We start from the raw sequence: 16,241 nt of genomic DNA, 5'->3' as shown, positions 1-16,241 counted from the left end.
TAGAGAATGAACAAGCAATGTGTCTACACTGCGAAGGAAATCATCAAACAAACAAAAACATAAATAAATATGTGTAAAGTTATAAAGTTCTCAATTTTAATACAAACAAATTATTAAAAAATATAAATAAACCTAAGGCAGAGTATCTCTATATTCCTTAAGCAACAAATTCTAAGTATATAAATACCGTTTTTCCCCTCATTAGACATCACTGTCAATGTAATATGTGGACAGAACTGTGGGGGCAGTAGAGAGCAGCTGCTGCTGAAGACAGCCGGAATTTGAACAGTAGAAGAAGAAGACCACGTGAGAAAGAAAAGCAGCATGTCTCCACCGGGAGGGAAGATAAACAGACCCAAAACTGTAAGAAAATCACATTTATATTAACACCGTGGATTATAAAAGACAGGAGAACTTACGTCATGTTTATTTAATGACGTCTGTTGTCTTAGAGACGGCTAACAGCTAGCATAGGAAGCTAACGGAAACACTGTTTGGTACTTTGTTAGCCACCTTTAATTTTATTTCTTCTTCTGGTCATTTTTAAACCACCTTTAACTGCTTTTTTAAAATCATTTATATAAATAAACACGTTGAATAAGCTTCTACAGGTTAAAGTCTCACAGTAACGGTAGTTAGAGGGTCAAAAGGTTCGATACCGGATGTTTTTCTAATGATCAACGTGTCAAAAAGTAACAAAAGTAAAAAAAAAAAAACTAAAAAGACAGACAACTAACAGACTGTATTTCATTAAAAAAAAGATGCTTATGAGAGGAATGAGTCCATCAGAAAGGGTAAGAAAACCCCTGCACACTGTCTGAATTACAAAACAACATTTGGTGTAAACAGGAAGTAGTCATAAGGAAAGGTGACTTCAGGTACCTGTAGGTAAATTTGGTTCACAGTGACTGAGTCTGGGTTAAGCTGTGACTCTCCAATCAGCGAGTCATTGAAGAGGAGATGTACACGTCGTCTTTTAACTGTTTCCCGTGTCGTCGTCTGTCAGGAGCTCGGGAGGAATCTGTTCAAGCGGCGGCGAGTTTTGAGCAGAGAGAAGAGGAAGAGACATCTGATCACGGGAGCGGTGGTCGATCAGGGTCTCATCACCGTCCATCACCTGAAGAAGAGAAGGTCAGTCACCTGAGGAAGACGACTTTACATTTAAAACCACTTAGTGTCAATAATCTCTGAGAACTGAACAAACACACAAACACAAAAACACACAAACACAAAAACACACAAAAACACAGAAACACAAAGACACACAAACACACAAAAACACAGAAACACAAAGACACAAAAACACAAACACAAAAACACACACACAAACACAAACACAAAAACACACAAAAACACAAAAACACACAAAAACACAGAAACACAAAAACACACAAACACACAGAAACACAAAGACACACAAACACAAAAACACAAACACAAAAACACACACACAAACACACAAACACAAACACAAAAACACACAAAAACACAGAAACACAAAAACACAAAAACACACAAACACACAGAAACACAAAGACACAGAAACACAAAAACACAAACACAAAAACACACAAACACACACACAAAAACACACAAACACACAGAAACACAAAGACACAGAAACACAAAAACACAAAAACACACAGAAACACAAAGACACAGAAACACAAAAACACACAAACACAAAAACACAAACACAAACACACAAACACACACACAAACACACAAACACAAAAACACACACACAAACACAAAAACACACACACAAACACACAAACACACAAAAACACACAAACACACAGAAACACAGAAACACAAACACACAAACACAAACACACACAAACACAAACACAGAAAAACACAGAAACACAGAAACACAAACACAAAAACACACACACACACACACACAAACACACAAACACACACAAACACAAAAACACACACACAAACACACACAAACACACAAACACACACAAACACAAACACACAAACACAAACACAGAAACACAAACACACAAACACAGAAAAACACACACACAAACACACAAACACAAATACACAAACACACAAAAACACACACACAAACACACAAAAACACAAACACAGAAAAACACACACACAAACACAAACACAGAAACACACACAAACACAGAAACACAAACGCACAAACACAAACACACAAACACAAACGCACAAACACAAACACACAAACACAAACACACAACACAAACACAAACACAGAAACACAAAAACACACAAACACAAACGCACAAACACAAACACACAAACACACAACACAAACACAAACACACAACACAAACACAAACACAAACACAGAAACACAAAAACACACAAACACAAACGCACAAACACAAACACAGAAACACAAAAACACACAAACACACAAACACAAACGCACAAACACAAACACACAACACAAACACAAACACACAACACAAACACAAACACACAAACACACACACAAAAACACACACAAAAACACAAACACACAAACACACACACAAACACACAAACACACAAACACACACACACACAAACACACACACAAAAACACACAAACACACACACACACACACAAAAACACAGAAACACACAAACACACAAACACAAAAACACAGAAACACACACAAACACACAAACACAGAAACACACAGAAACACAGAAACACACAAAAACACAAACACACAAACACAGAAACACACACAAACACACAAACACAGAAACACACAGAAACACAGAAACACAAACACAAAAACACACACACACAAACACAAACACACAAACACAAACACAGAAACACACACACACAAACACAAAAACACACACACACAAACACACACAAACACACAAACACAAAAACACACACACACAAACACAAACACACACAAACACAAACACAGAAAAACACAGAAACACAGAAACACAAACACAAAAACACACACACACACACACACAAACACACAAACACACACAAACACAAAAACACACACACAAACACACACAAACACACAAACACACACAAACACAAACACACAAACACAAACACAGAAACACAAACACACAAACACAGAAAAACACACACACAAACACACAAACACAAATACACAAACACACAAAAACACACACACAAACACAGAAAAACACAAACACAGAAAAACACACACACAAACACAAACACAGAAACACACACAAACACAGAAACACAAACGCACAAACACAAACACACAAACACAAACGCACAAACACAAACACACAAACACAAACACACAACACAAACACAAACACAGAAACACAAAAACACACAAACACAAACGCACAAACACAAACACACAAACACACAACACAAACACAAACACACAACACAAACACAAACACAAACACAGAAACACAAAAACACACAAACACAAACGCACAAACACAAACACAGAAACACAAAAACACACAAACACACAAACACAAACGCACAAACACAAACACACAACACAAACACAAACACACAACACAAACACAAACACACAAACACACACACAAAAACACACACAAAAACACAAACACACAAACACACACACAAACACACAAACACACAAACACACACACACACAAACACACACACAAAAACACACAAACACACACACACACACACAAAAACACACAAACACACAAACACACAAACACACACACACACACACACACACACACACAAAAACACAGAAACACACAAACACACAAACACAGAAACACAAACACAAACACACAAACAGAAACACACAAACACACAAACACAGAAACAAAAACACACAAACACACAAACACAGAAACAAAAACACACAAACAGAAACACACAAACACACAAACACAAACACACAAACACAGAAACAAAAACACACAAACACAGAAACAAAAACACACAAACACACAAACACACACACACACACACACACACACACACAGAAACACACAAACACACAAACACAGAAACACAAACACAAACACAAACAGAAACACACAAACACAGAAACAAAAACACACAAACACAGAAACAAAAACACACAAACACGATCCTGAAGAAACGTTCAGGATCGTGTTTGAAAACCGCCTCATAGTTTAGATATTTCAGAGTGACCTTCTTTCCCTCGTTTTTCTCAGCGACTGTGTTTTTGTTTTTTTGTTTCAGCTCGAGCGCGCGGGCGAACATCACTCTGTCGGGGAAGAAGAGGAGGAAGCTGATCAAACAGCTGCAGCACATGCAGCAGGAGAAGGCCGGGATGGACGGTGAGAACACGACACTGTTCACATGTTGGAGCAGCTCCAATCCTTCTTTATGTTGATGCTTTGAAAAGCTCTTTAAACCAGAGGTCACACCACGTTTATCGATTAAAGTCACTGAACTTGACGCTCGAGGCTTCACGCTCGACCAGCAGCGACGTGAAGCAGATCTGCACCTGAGCTGTGAGCTACATGCTAACGTGCTAACATGTGTAAATAGTCACTGTGAAGCTCAACATTAGCAGGTTAAGATTTCATTATCATGTGTTTAAAAACAACATTCAAATGTAGAATCTGTACGCGGGCGTCTGGATGTTCATCATGGGACGGGTTCTTGTTTGCCGTTTTGTCCAATCACGTATCAGCAGGCTTTGGTGTTTGAACATCGAACACTAGAAAATGACTCGAGATGAACCCATCGACTTTTTTTCAGTTCTGATCGTAACTAATAAAGTTGTTGTTGTTGTTGGCAGTATGTTTAATGTTGTCATCTTTGTCCTCAGTTGAAGCTCTACCTGCAGCAGCAGCACCACAGAAGAAGAAACAGGAAACATCGTCTGCTCCATCCACAACAAAGAAAAACAAGAAGAAGAAGAAGGCGGGGACAGCTGGAGCGCAGGCGGACGTAGAGATGGAAGAGATGGAGTGACGAGACGACGGCTTAAAACAGAGGACTCAGATTCATGTTTGAACTGAAAAATGAAAATATCGAACGACCGGTTTCTCTGAAGTTTGATCAGAGGGACGTCTGTCCAGAGTCGGTTCATTAAACACATGACCACGTGTGTTTAATGAACCGACTCTGGACAGAAGGAAGATTCAGACACAGGAAGAAGAGAAAAACGTTCACTATCAGGGAAGTTCACAAGTTAGGTTCCACAAATTAAATCATTTATTCATCAAGTCAACGTGAGCTGGAAGTCCAAACATGGACTCAGAAGTTTAAAGGGAACCTGTGAGAGTCAGATTACTTTAAATGTAGCTCATAGTTGAGGCTCCTCTTGTGTTGTAAAAAAAAAATAGAAATAAAGACACACCATGATTAAGTGTGACTGTAACACTTTGATTGTACTATAGTTAATAAAAAAAAATACTTCTAACTCTGAACATCCTGATGTTTCTTTTTTCATTCATATTGCATGTTTAGAAATTCATTCCACATTGTACCGAGGCTGTAGTCCTCATCGCAGCGGCCGTGGGTTCGTATCCGACCTCGGCCGTTTGCTGCTTGCCGTTCCCCTCTCTCTCCAACATTTCCTTCAGAAAAGAAAGATGTTAAAGTGTTGATGCTAGCCCCGTTAGCATAGCTAGGTATCCCAGGATGCATTCAGCACATTGAATGGGGGCTAATTGTGATTGACGTGTGTGCTGACACGCCCACACAGTCTGACCTAAGCTGCAACATTTTTTAATTTTCCGTTTTTAAACGAGGTTTTCATTGGCGGAGTTATGAATGTTTATTTTATACTCAGAATAAAACATCACATTTTGATATCACATGCCGAGTTTAAATATTTTAAGACATGTTTCCAGGGGCTTTAATATGTAATAATTTTAACGCAAACATTTTATTTATTTCTCTTTCTTGGCAATATTAATCTTCCGTACATTTAACAGGCCTACGTAGAGTTATAAACTAAACTACCTGTGTGATATTTATGGGTCTAAAAGTGTCAGCTTATGGTGTTTAAATGTTTTTATTTCAAATGTATTGTTCATGTTCAGCCTCTTTAGTTATTGATGAAGCTGCTGCCTGTAAACTGCTTTTATAAACAAAGAGATTACTCTAATAAAATAAAGCAAAGGCAGTGGTTTTAAAAAAAAAACAATTTTTTTTTATGAAGAGCCCTCGATTTAGGTTAAAAAAAAATTATTTAGAAAGGTGATTAATTGTTCCTTTTTCTCTTAGTTTGTAAAAGTAAAGACTTCTACTTAGCGTCTGATCATTTTTAACGCAAACCTTTATTTCTTGGCAGCTTTGACCTTCCATACTTTTGATGAGTTATAAATTAAGCTAACTGATATTTAAAATATGACTGTTTATGGTGTTTAAATGCTGTTATTTCAAATGTATTGTTCATGTTCAGCCTCTTGAGTTATTGATGAAGCTGTTGCCTGTAAACTGCTTTAATAAACACAGAGATTTCTCTAATAAAATAAAACAAAGGCAGTGATTTAAAAAAACAAAACGTTTTTTTATGAACAGCCCTTGATTATTAAGAAAGGTGACTAATTGTTCCTTTTCCCCTATTTTGCAAATGTAAAGACTTCTACTTAGCGTCTGATCATTTTTAACACAAACGTGTATTTCTTGGCACATTGACCTTCCATACATTTAATATGAGTTATAAATTAAACTAACATATTTAAAATGTGACTGTTTACGGTGTTTAAATGCTGTTATTTCAAATGTATTGTTCATGTTAAGCTTGTTAAATTATTGATGAAGCTGCTGCCTGTAAACTGCTTATATAAATACAGATTTTTCGTCTTTAAATTCGAAGATTTAAAAATGGTTTATGAATTATTTTATCGGACTTTAAATGTGATATTTCCTGTAGCCTGTTGGTGTTGAATTTGAAATCCGTGTGTTTGCGGGTGTTTTTTGGGACGCAGGCTCCATCCCTCCCCCCTTCCAGAGGACAAAGACTAAAATGGGTCAGACTCCGGAGAGAAACCAGCCATCATGTAATGTAGTTCATCGAGCTGGAGACGGAAACAAGACGCTAACGACGTTTTAAAAACCGCTCCAACATGTCGCCTGAACGCACCATCTTTCCCTCCACATTTAACGGTCGGCGATGACGTATTAACGGACATTTAACGCAGAAAAACGGTTTAATTTATTTTTTTTGAAATCAACATGTCCTCTCGGGATGGGTGAAGCAGCATACTGGGACTGAACTGGTTTAACTGGGATCTCTCCTCCTGCTGCTGCTGCTGCTGCTGGGCTCCAAACACTGACTCATCAGGCTGTTGACCGACCGACGGAGGGTGATGGACGCCGGGCAGAGTTAATCTTTGTCCTCGGGGGAGAATAAAGGTACCAACACCTACATTACACCGTGTTACATTATGTCCCAGTTACCCGGTAACATCAGCACCATTAAAACCAGTACAGACGTATTAGTAGCCTACAGCAGGTGGTAGAAGGAAAACGGTTTCACTTAAAAAAAAACACATTTTATTTCTGTTAGGTGATTTAATCTGTATTTATGTCACTATTAGATTATTTACATCAGAAAATGGTCTTCAGATAGAAACATCTTCAGACTGGATGTAGGGAAGACCAGGGAGGACTGTAACACTAAAACATTTATTTTAGTCCCTTGGTAAAATAAGATTAGATAAAATAATCTTTTCTGATTCGCCTTTGGGGGGAAATGATCATGTTAAACAGCTCAAAATACAACAGCAATACTCGAATTAATAATAAAAATAATAATAAAAGGAAGAAGGAAAAACTAATCACAACATAAAAAAACAAAGATATTTATGTTAATTATTTACATAATGTTTTCATACATTAGTTACACCTAAAAATAAAATAAATATTTAAAAAATACAGATTAATTTTGCAGTGTATTTCAAAAGATCAAATACAGTATACAACTGAGAGTAATATTGTCTGAATTTACTGGAATCATTTTGAAGTTCAAAGTTTTAGCATTGTGACAATAGGGCTGGGAAATATATCGAGTTTTTAAGATATATCGATATATTTTCAAACAATATATAGGGTAAGACAATATCGTTAATATGGATATAGTTTAAGTTGCATTAAAATAATGTTACAGAGGTGCCAGGTCACCTTTTTCTCATCTCACTGATGATGACTGACTGTCTGTCCCTCTTAACCCTGCTCCTCCTTTCTCTCTCTTTTATTGTATTTAAGGAACATTTTTATTTTATAATATTAGTTTTTAAATTCACAAACAGGTAGTTTATTTTCCATGTGTTTTCACTGTTAATAAAATACATATCGATATCGGTATTGCCACTCAGCTAATCAATATCAAGATATGAGTTTTGGTCCATATCGCCCAGCCCTATGTGACAACTCTGTTAAACACCTGAACAAGGTTTTTTTTAATATTATCTTTCCCATTCCACGTCTTTTAACATCACGACATACCACACCGCGCTTTTAGTCTTTTTTAATCTTTGTTGATTTCTCTGTCATCCACAAAATTGGTGTCTTGTTACGTCGTCTTTTTTTCTTTTCTGTTTGTCTCTTGGTCATGGTCTATTATATGTAATATAACTCGTGAGACAATTTTCTTTTTAACATTCAATGTGAAACAATGTCTGAAATGACATCAAGCAGCAGCACTGAGTTTTAATTTTTTGATCACATGATCAATGTTTCTTTTAAATGTTAGCTCAGAGTCGATCTACACACCAAGATATTTAACATGTTGACGCTGACACATCTGCTCACATGAAGCTCGTAACACTTAATGTTACTCATATTCAACTTGTTTTGTAACAGTTAGACGCCTCAGACGAGAGCGTGCTGATTGTGGGTCAGATAGCTGCAGCTGTAAACCAGATAAAGGTGAACTAATTCTTCCTGTCCCGTTCAGGAGACGGGTTAAAGTCCTGCAGGGTGGACTGTGGACCCAGAGACCTACGAGCATCTGATGGAGGACTGTTCACACCGTCGCCCTGGTGAGTTTCTCCTCTAAATACACTCTTAAAGATTTAATCTGAAATGTGCAGACTCATCAAAGTGTCCATCATTGTAATCCAGAGTGACCTCGTTCACTTTGAGCAGAAATCTAAAAATGGCAGCGACAAGGCCGCCTCTTTAAGGAGAAGTTTCCATTTTTAGATTTCTATTTTCTCCCTCGGATTTAGTTTCTAATTCGGTTCGTTTTGTTGTCTTTACGAGCCGAGACAGATCTGGGGCTCAGAGACGACAGGAACAGGAAGTTTAAGTGTAAGAAAAAAAAAGTCCATGCTGTCACAGAGACACTCTGATCAAAGTGTGAAGAATCAGAAAGTCCTAAAAAAAAATCTTTGTCATAATGATGTCTACTTTAGAAACTTCAAAAAACTAAGTTGAATTAAAGGATCTGCAGTTTGAGTTGACCTGAAAAGTTCCTCCTGAACGTCTCCTGATATGTTGTTACATAATGACACAGATTTAAACGTTGACTGACTTTGTCGTAAATTGTCTTAAAATCATTTTTCATTCCCGCTGAGTTTCCATTCTGTGCCTCTTCCTTGAACTGTGTTGTGAACGCTCTCATTATGTTGTTGTTTGTCTGTCATGAATCAGCAGTAGTGACGTAGCCATCACACCAACCGTCCATCAAGAACATCATGTACAGCTGCTAAAATATCATGCACACTTTTCTGTATCTACACTTGATGAATGTTTTTCATCTCTTCTATATTTGGCATTTTTTAAAATAATCTGACGCTGTGAAGTGATATCTAATGTTCTGTTAGGACACAATGTACATAAAAACAGTTTTAAACATCACACACAAAAATCTCAGGAGTCATCACATTTCTTTTCTTCAGTTTTCAGGATGTTTCATTTTGTTGTCTCGTTAACTTGCTGTAACGTTGTGTGTGTGTCTCCTGTGTGTATTTTGTGTTGCAGTGTATTTGTGTGGATCTCTGCCCTCCTGCGTTGGACTCTGAACTGATCCCGATCACGGCCTGTACGCCTGCAAGCAGACATGTCTCCTCCAGCTTCCTGTTCGCGCTTGTGGACGCCCCGGCTGCTCCTCACCGCTCTGCTGATGTTGACCATGATGACATCACTTCCTGTGTCGGCCGTGGAGGCGGAGACGTGTTTCTCCAGACAGCACCAGAGCGTGATAGTGAACGTCAGGCTGGCTTTAAACAGGCCGACGACGGTGATGGACGCCCGCGATGTGCGCTCTGAGAGGGACTGCGTGCTCGCCTGCTGCTCCGAGGAGGTCAAACCAGGTGAGAACACCTGAGATCAGCTGAGCGGAGTTTCACACACCATGCAGCTAAAGTGACAGAGCTAGATTTCTCCAAACATCCAAAAGAAGGAGGCGAGTCTCAGGTTCATTTTAGGATCCGGTCTGGACTTCAGACGTCTCTGGAGCGGGTCGGAGAGAGACTCGGGAACGTGACAGCTTTACTCAGAAAATCTGCTTTTCATCTTTAAACACAGCTGCAGATCTCACCGGTTTCAACCTGAGCACGTTATAAAAATAGAGAAGTATCCGACTGAAGAGCAAATCAGAGAGAGATGACATGACATGACATCTTTACAAACCTGCCGTGTGATATAATAGAGGTCATTGGGTTGCCAAGATACCGGAGTTTAAAACTTCTAGAAAAATCAAAGCATATCAAAAACCTCTGAGACCACGGCAACAAAAATAGAAGTCTGAGCTGCCTGACACTGGGTCAGTTCTTTTTAATGATCGAAGATTGCATAAACTGAATAACAAACTCGGCTTTGACTTCAGAAGAAAAACAGATTTGGAAGACGAGCGACGTCGTATTGAAAGTATTGACAACATTAATAGGTAATAATGTGTGTGTTTGTGTTTCTAAAGGTGCTAAGTGCAACATGGCGGTCTTCAACTCCAACAAACAAGCAGGTGAAGATAACTGCTTCCTGTTTCACTGTCAGACGGAGCAGGACTGTCCTCTGATGAAGGCTGAGGACGGCATCAACACCTACGACATCTACAAAGGTAAAGACATCCTAACTTTATCCCGCAGGTGACTCAGGTAATGTGGGAGTTTTAGAGTCAGTTGTGTTCACCTAGCAGAGAGGGGTGTGCCTCAGGGCTCAACCTTAGGACCACTTTTAGTCTCTCAATAGTCTCGTTCAGCCTGCAGCAGGTAAACAGGCTGTCATGTCAGCAATATAATCATTGATGGTTCAAAGTGGGTCCACTAGAAGTTGCTGTTTTTGTCCCTGACAGGCTCCGGTTGTTACTCTTAGGGTGCTTTAACGTTAAGTATGATCGTTTCCTGGGCACGGAGATCTGCCTTTTCATTTACAGACGTCTCAAACAGTGTTTATCAAATACGATTGATTTGGCTTTACGTGGTTAAACTGCCCCCTACTGGCCATCGAGTGAAGTAAATGACTTCTGATATTTTATTCTGTCTTCTTTCCTGCACAGGTTTGATTCATCCAACCACAGTGAGACCTGCTGCCATGACAACCACCACCGTCTCCACCACCACTACCACTGCGCCAACAACAACCACCACCACACAACTGACGACCACCACCACTACAACCACAACCACACAGAGCACGACAACTCCAACAACGACCACTACAACGACGACTGCACCGACCACGACCACCGTGCAGGCTCCCACCACCACCACAACACCACCACCTCCACCTCCACCAATCATCATCATCGCCACCATGCCTCCTGTGACTCAACCACCAGCGGTCGCCACAACTCCAACTACGACGACAACTACAACAACACCAGCTACGACTTCACCAGCTACGACAACCACGACGACCACCATGAGGAAACCGAACCACCCCAACAGGAAGCAAAACAAAACCCCCAAGAAAACAAAACCACATCCTGTCAGCACCACCACCTTAGCCCCGCCTCCTCAGACCTCCACCGCATCACTTATTGTTGTAACGGCTGCACCGAGAACTACTGAGAAACTACAGCCGCGCACTGAAACTACAACTACAACAACTCCGACCACGACGACCACGACTACAACTACCCCGACAACGACCACAACGACCCCAACAACAACTAGTACGACCCCTCCTACTACGACTACGACTACGACTACGACTACAACAACTCCAACCACGACTACTACGACTACTCCTAAAACTACAACGACGACAACCACCACTGAGCCGCCAACGACCAGGGCGACTCAAGCGGTGAGTCTAATCATCGTCCCCAAAGGCGCCGTCCAATCAGATCCCGCCCTCCAGTCTGACCATGCCTTCCAGAACTCAAGCATCAGCCGGGGGAAGGCGGTGGCAGCGCGGGGGGCGTTGAAGAGCGGGGTGGTGGCGTTCATGGTGCTCGGGCTCGCCGTGCTCACGCTGGCTCTGGCGGTCGGTGGACGGAAAGCTATGGAGTCCTTCGACAGACGCCATTACACGAGACTGGAGCTGAACGACCTGCACTATGAGGTGTGAGGAGGGACTAAACTCTTCTGCGGGTCTTTGATTTTTTTTTACTACTGAAGCTCAGAAAGGACAAAAAGCAGGACTCACGATGAGTTAGATTACGATTGTTAACGTTTGATTCATGACGTTTTTTGATTTTCAAACAGCACAAAGTTACACAATAATGGAATGTCTACTTCACTACGATAAAGGGGGCTTGGCTAAAGAGAGAACTCGATTCTGATTGGCCAGAGGGTGTGCACTATTCTGCAATAACCCCACAGCTCTGGAACCGTTTATTAACGTCCACATCGTTATGTTCACGCCCTGAAATATGAGTTTGAAGACTTTTTCTTTCTTGAATTTTAAACTGAAACATTTTATAATTTGTTTTATTTGGCAGATTTTACAGCCGTCCTGATGTGATTTTCAATATTTAAAGGAATAATAACGTTCTACATGATTCTCATTTTACTGAAAAACAATCAATGACAGACATTTGGCCTTTAACCTTTATATTGAGTCCTGTGTGACAACAATGCTCAGATATACGGAAGCCCTCAGCGGACAATTTGGTTTGTTTCTCTCGTTGTCTTGAACGCTGGTTTGTCTGGGATGACACCTTAAGTTCTTGAGATCTCGAGAAAATGCTTCAAATGAAGTCGATATTACGGGAAACCAGGCGATGCTATCCCAAGATGACAAGATAAATAAATTGAGAGGAAATGTATTCGTTACCACGGGGAAAACGGGGTAAATCAAAATGTATGGATGCATGTCCGCTTAGGGCTTCTTTCAGCCTCACTTTGTGAAGTTGGTACTCCACTGTACGGAAGCCCAAAGAGGACATGCATTCAAACATTTGATTTTAATCCGTTTTTCCAGTGATGCTAAATTAATCTTGGTTGTTTTCACAAGATCTCAACTTGCTGGCTTTTTCCAAACAGTTAATTTGGTTTTATGTGTTAATGTATGCCCGCTTAAGGCTTCCATACCTCAAGCCTTTATTTCTTGCGTTATTTATAATCACAGGAGAACGACTCAAAATACAACATTTAAAAAAGGCATTTTAAAGCTTTAAAAATATTCTCGGTTCATGGCAGAATATGAAGTTAATGTAAAAATACGCTATCTGGTTTAGCTACTCCAAAAAAAAAAAAAAGATGACAAATCAAGAAACATCATCAAAGTGATGCCTAAATTATTAAAGGAAGAATGTGCGACATGTTCCACATAAATATATAATCGAGGAAAACAGCTTGCGGTCAGTTTGGACGCTCAAATAGGAAACAATGGAATCAATCTGATTTTGTTGCTAGCTTGTGTCGTGTGCTGTTAGGACAGGCTGTAATAACACACCTTTGCACATGATACCTGTAAACATTCTTTATTTTATTTTAAACACATTTCATGCAAACATTAACACATCGACGTTAGGAGGGTTTTCAGAAAAACCCAACTTTTTTTTTCAACATGGCAGCTTTATGCCTCCGTAGTGTCTCACAATTGACCTTTTCTTTAACTTTTTGGATTTTATTTCAATCTGCATTTTATTTCTGACTTTTATTGATGTTGCTCAAAGCTGAATCTGTGCCAGAGAGTGAGTTCAATAACTTTTTTATGTCTTTTTTTTTTTATCCTCCGTCCAATTAATTTAAGTGAACTTAAACATCAGCTGCCGATGGAAGTCAAAGAAACAAACAGCAATATTTTTATCCCTGAATCTCAGGAAGCCTCTGAAGTGGAGCTAATGTAGAGAAACACTGGATTGTACGAGCGGACACACATCTGAACATTAGGCCCAGCGTGGTTTTGAGGCCTTCTTTTTGCCATGGGGCGAGTTAACCCTTTGTGTATAAGACGTACACCTGCATGACTTTTTACTTCCACCTGCTTCAGCCATACGAGCCTGTGACTGCTTCTCCAAACACACACACGCCGTCTACACGTCGGACTCACTCTCTCACTGTGTCGTTTTTGTATTTTGTCCACATTTTTCTTCTTTCACATGTGGAACAAAATGTAAACGATGGATGCAATTCTCTGAAAATCAATGCACTATTGTGTCCTGTGTTTTTTGATAAATATGATATGCTTCTTTTTGAATATTAGATTGTTTTTCATAGGTAAGAGTACACTGGCCGCGCACTATTTTCCTATAATAATAATAATAAGTATGTTTGTAATGGATGTCTGTGTTTTTGGGGGTGCAGACTGAAGCTGCTGCAGCGTCAGTCCACCACCAGGGGGCAGCAGCAGCCTGATGAACGCCTGAAGCTGCACTTCTTTTGACTTGTTTTCACTTCTCTTGCTTTGAAACTTTTCTTACAGTGTCTGATTAATTACATCGATGGAAATAGTTTGGTCTCGTTTTGTGAAGTGATGCTTTTGCATAAGTTTGGACTTTGATGTTTTGTTCTTATAAGAATTAAAAAATGTGATTTTTGAATGCCGTGTTGGTTTACAGACTGCAGCAGTAAAATGTTCAGACGTGTGTTTACTTTAAGTGCCGTATAGAAGTTAAGATCGATCTCGAGTACTACAAAACTACATTACAGTAAATAAACATGAGGACAGCTTTATTCTAAACCCTTCAAATATCAAGATAACGGATTCATTATTGATTAACACCAGGTGTCATATTGCTCCTTTAAATTCATTTTGGAGTTTATTTGAATTTTACGGAAGCTCTAAGCGGACATCTATCTCCAGATTTGATATTGATCCGCCATCACAAATGAAACATCGTCTTTGTGCCAAGATAAAAAGCTTGAATAAGTCGAGATCTGGAGAAAACAACAGAAACGTAAAAACTTATTTTCATGCAAACAGAGTTGATTAAAATATCTTGAAGCATGTCCGCTTTGGGCTACTGTAGAACGTGGCTGTTGAGATTTTCTGTTTGGTGTGAAACTAGATCTGAGACAACAACATATGTATATATATTTACAGCACTATATTCTTATAAAATGTGAGTTAAATGGAAGAAAGGTGCTTTTAAACATTTTTAAATGATCTCAGGACAAAATTAAATCAGTGAAAAACGACTTAACTTCATTTAATATCCACGTTTTGCACCTTTTTTTCTAATCCAGAGGTAACTTTTCATACTTTTTTACAACACTTTGAGTTCAAATCTAATAGAATATGAAGCATTGGAGTAGATCAACCTACAAAACAACAGTTTAAGTTGTTAAAAATCAGATTATTCTGATGTTAAAAAGCAGCAGCAGAATACCTTCACGGTACTTTTACTGCAGGAGAGACTCTGAGTACTTCCTCCAGCTCTGTTGTGAGTAAACTGTGTGTGTGTGTGTGATAAACTAGTCCCGCAGGAATGTGTGTGTTTCTCCACACAGCAGCTCGTCTCTCTGTGTGTGAGTGTGTGTGTGTGTGTGTGTGTGTGTGTGTGTGTGTGTGTGTGTGTGTGTGTGTGTGTGTGTGTGTGTGTGTGTGTGTCTCTGTGTGTGTGTGTATGTGTGTGTGTGTGTGTGTATGTGTGTGTGTGTGTGTGTGTGTGTGTGTGTGTGTGTTGTGTTTCTTGTATTTAGCAGCGGCAGTGTAACGTGCAGGCGGCGGGGCGTTTTCCGTGTTGTAACATTATCTTTGGCTGGAGAGCATGAAATCAGAACAACAATAGAAAGCAGAGGAGCGAGGAGGAGCCGAGGAGGCGCTGGAAGAGGGATGGGCCTTAAGTGGACGAGTCGGATCTTAGAACTGACTCTCTCCACTGCTCCCATCTTTTTAAAAAATCCTCCCGGGGAACGTTCTTCTAAAGACATTTAAATCTGTAATTACGTCTTTGAGCAGACTGGATTTCACCCACCACTGCTAAATG

General features: G+C 39.6%; 2 protein-coding genes across 2 annotated transcripts; both read left to right on the top strand.

The window, feature by feature from the left end:
- The first annotated feature begins 250 nt into the window (after window positions 1-250).
- c22h11orf98 (chromosome 22 C11orf98 homolog) lies at window positions 251-5,056 on the top strand. Its single transcript, XM_061030003.1, has 4 exons — window positions 251-363; window positions 1,007-1,131; window positions 4,196-4,293; window positions 4,791-5,056. The coding sequence occupies exons 1-4, from the start codon at window positions 325-327 to the stop codon at window positions 4,934-4,936; spliced, it is 408 nt and encodes a 135-aa protein (XP_060885986.1). The 5' UTR covers window positions 251-324; the 3' UTR covers window positions 4,937-5,056.
- Window positions 5,057-6,934: 1,878 nt separating this feature from the next.
- mansc1 (MANSC domain containing 1) lies at window positions 6,935-14,852 on the top strand. Its single transcript, XM_061030002.1, has 5 exons — window positions 6,935-7,330; window positions 8,874-8,958; window positions 9,902-10,233; window positions 10,839-10,979; window positions 11,418-14,852. Exons 3-5 carry the CDS (start codon window positions 9,981-9,983, stop codon window positions 12,431-12,433), a joined length of 1,410 nt encoding a protein of 469 aa, XP_060885985.1. The 5' UTR covers window positions 6,935-7,330; window positions 8,874-8,958; window positions 9,902-9,980; the 3' UTR covers window positions 12,434-14,852.
- Window positions 14,853-16,241: the final 1,389 nt, after the last annotated feature.

This window comes from Labrus mixtus, chromosome 22 (assembly GCF_963584025.1).
Source record: "Labrus mixtus chromosome 22, fLabMix1.1, whole genome shotgun sequence".
Classification (NCBI taxonomy): Eukaryota; Metazoa; Chordata; class Actinopteri; order Labriformes; family Labridae; genus Labrus; species Labrus mixtus.
The sequence above is the reverse complement of the archived record's forward strand: the minus strand, read 5'-3'. Positions and strand labels throughout refer to the sequence as shown.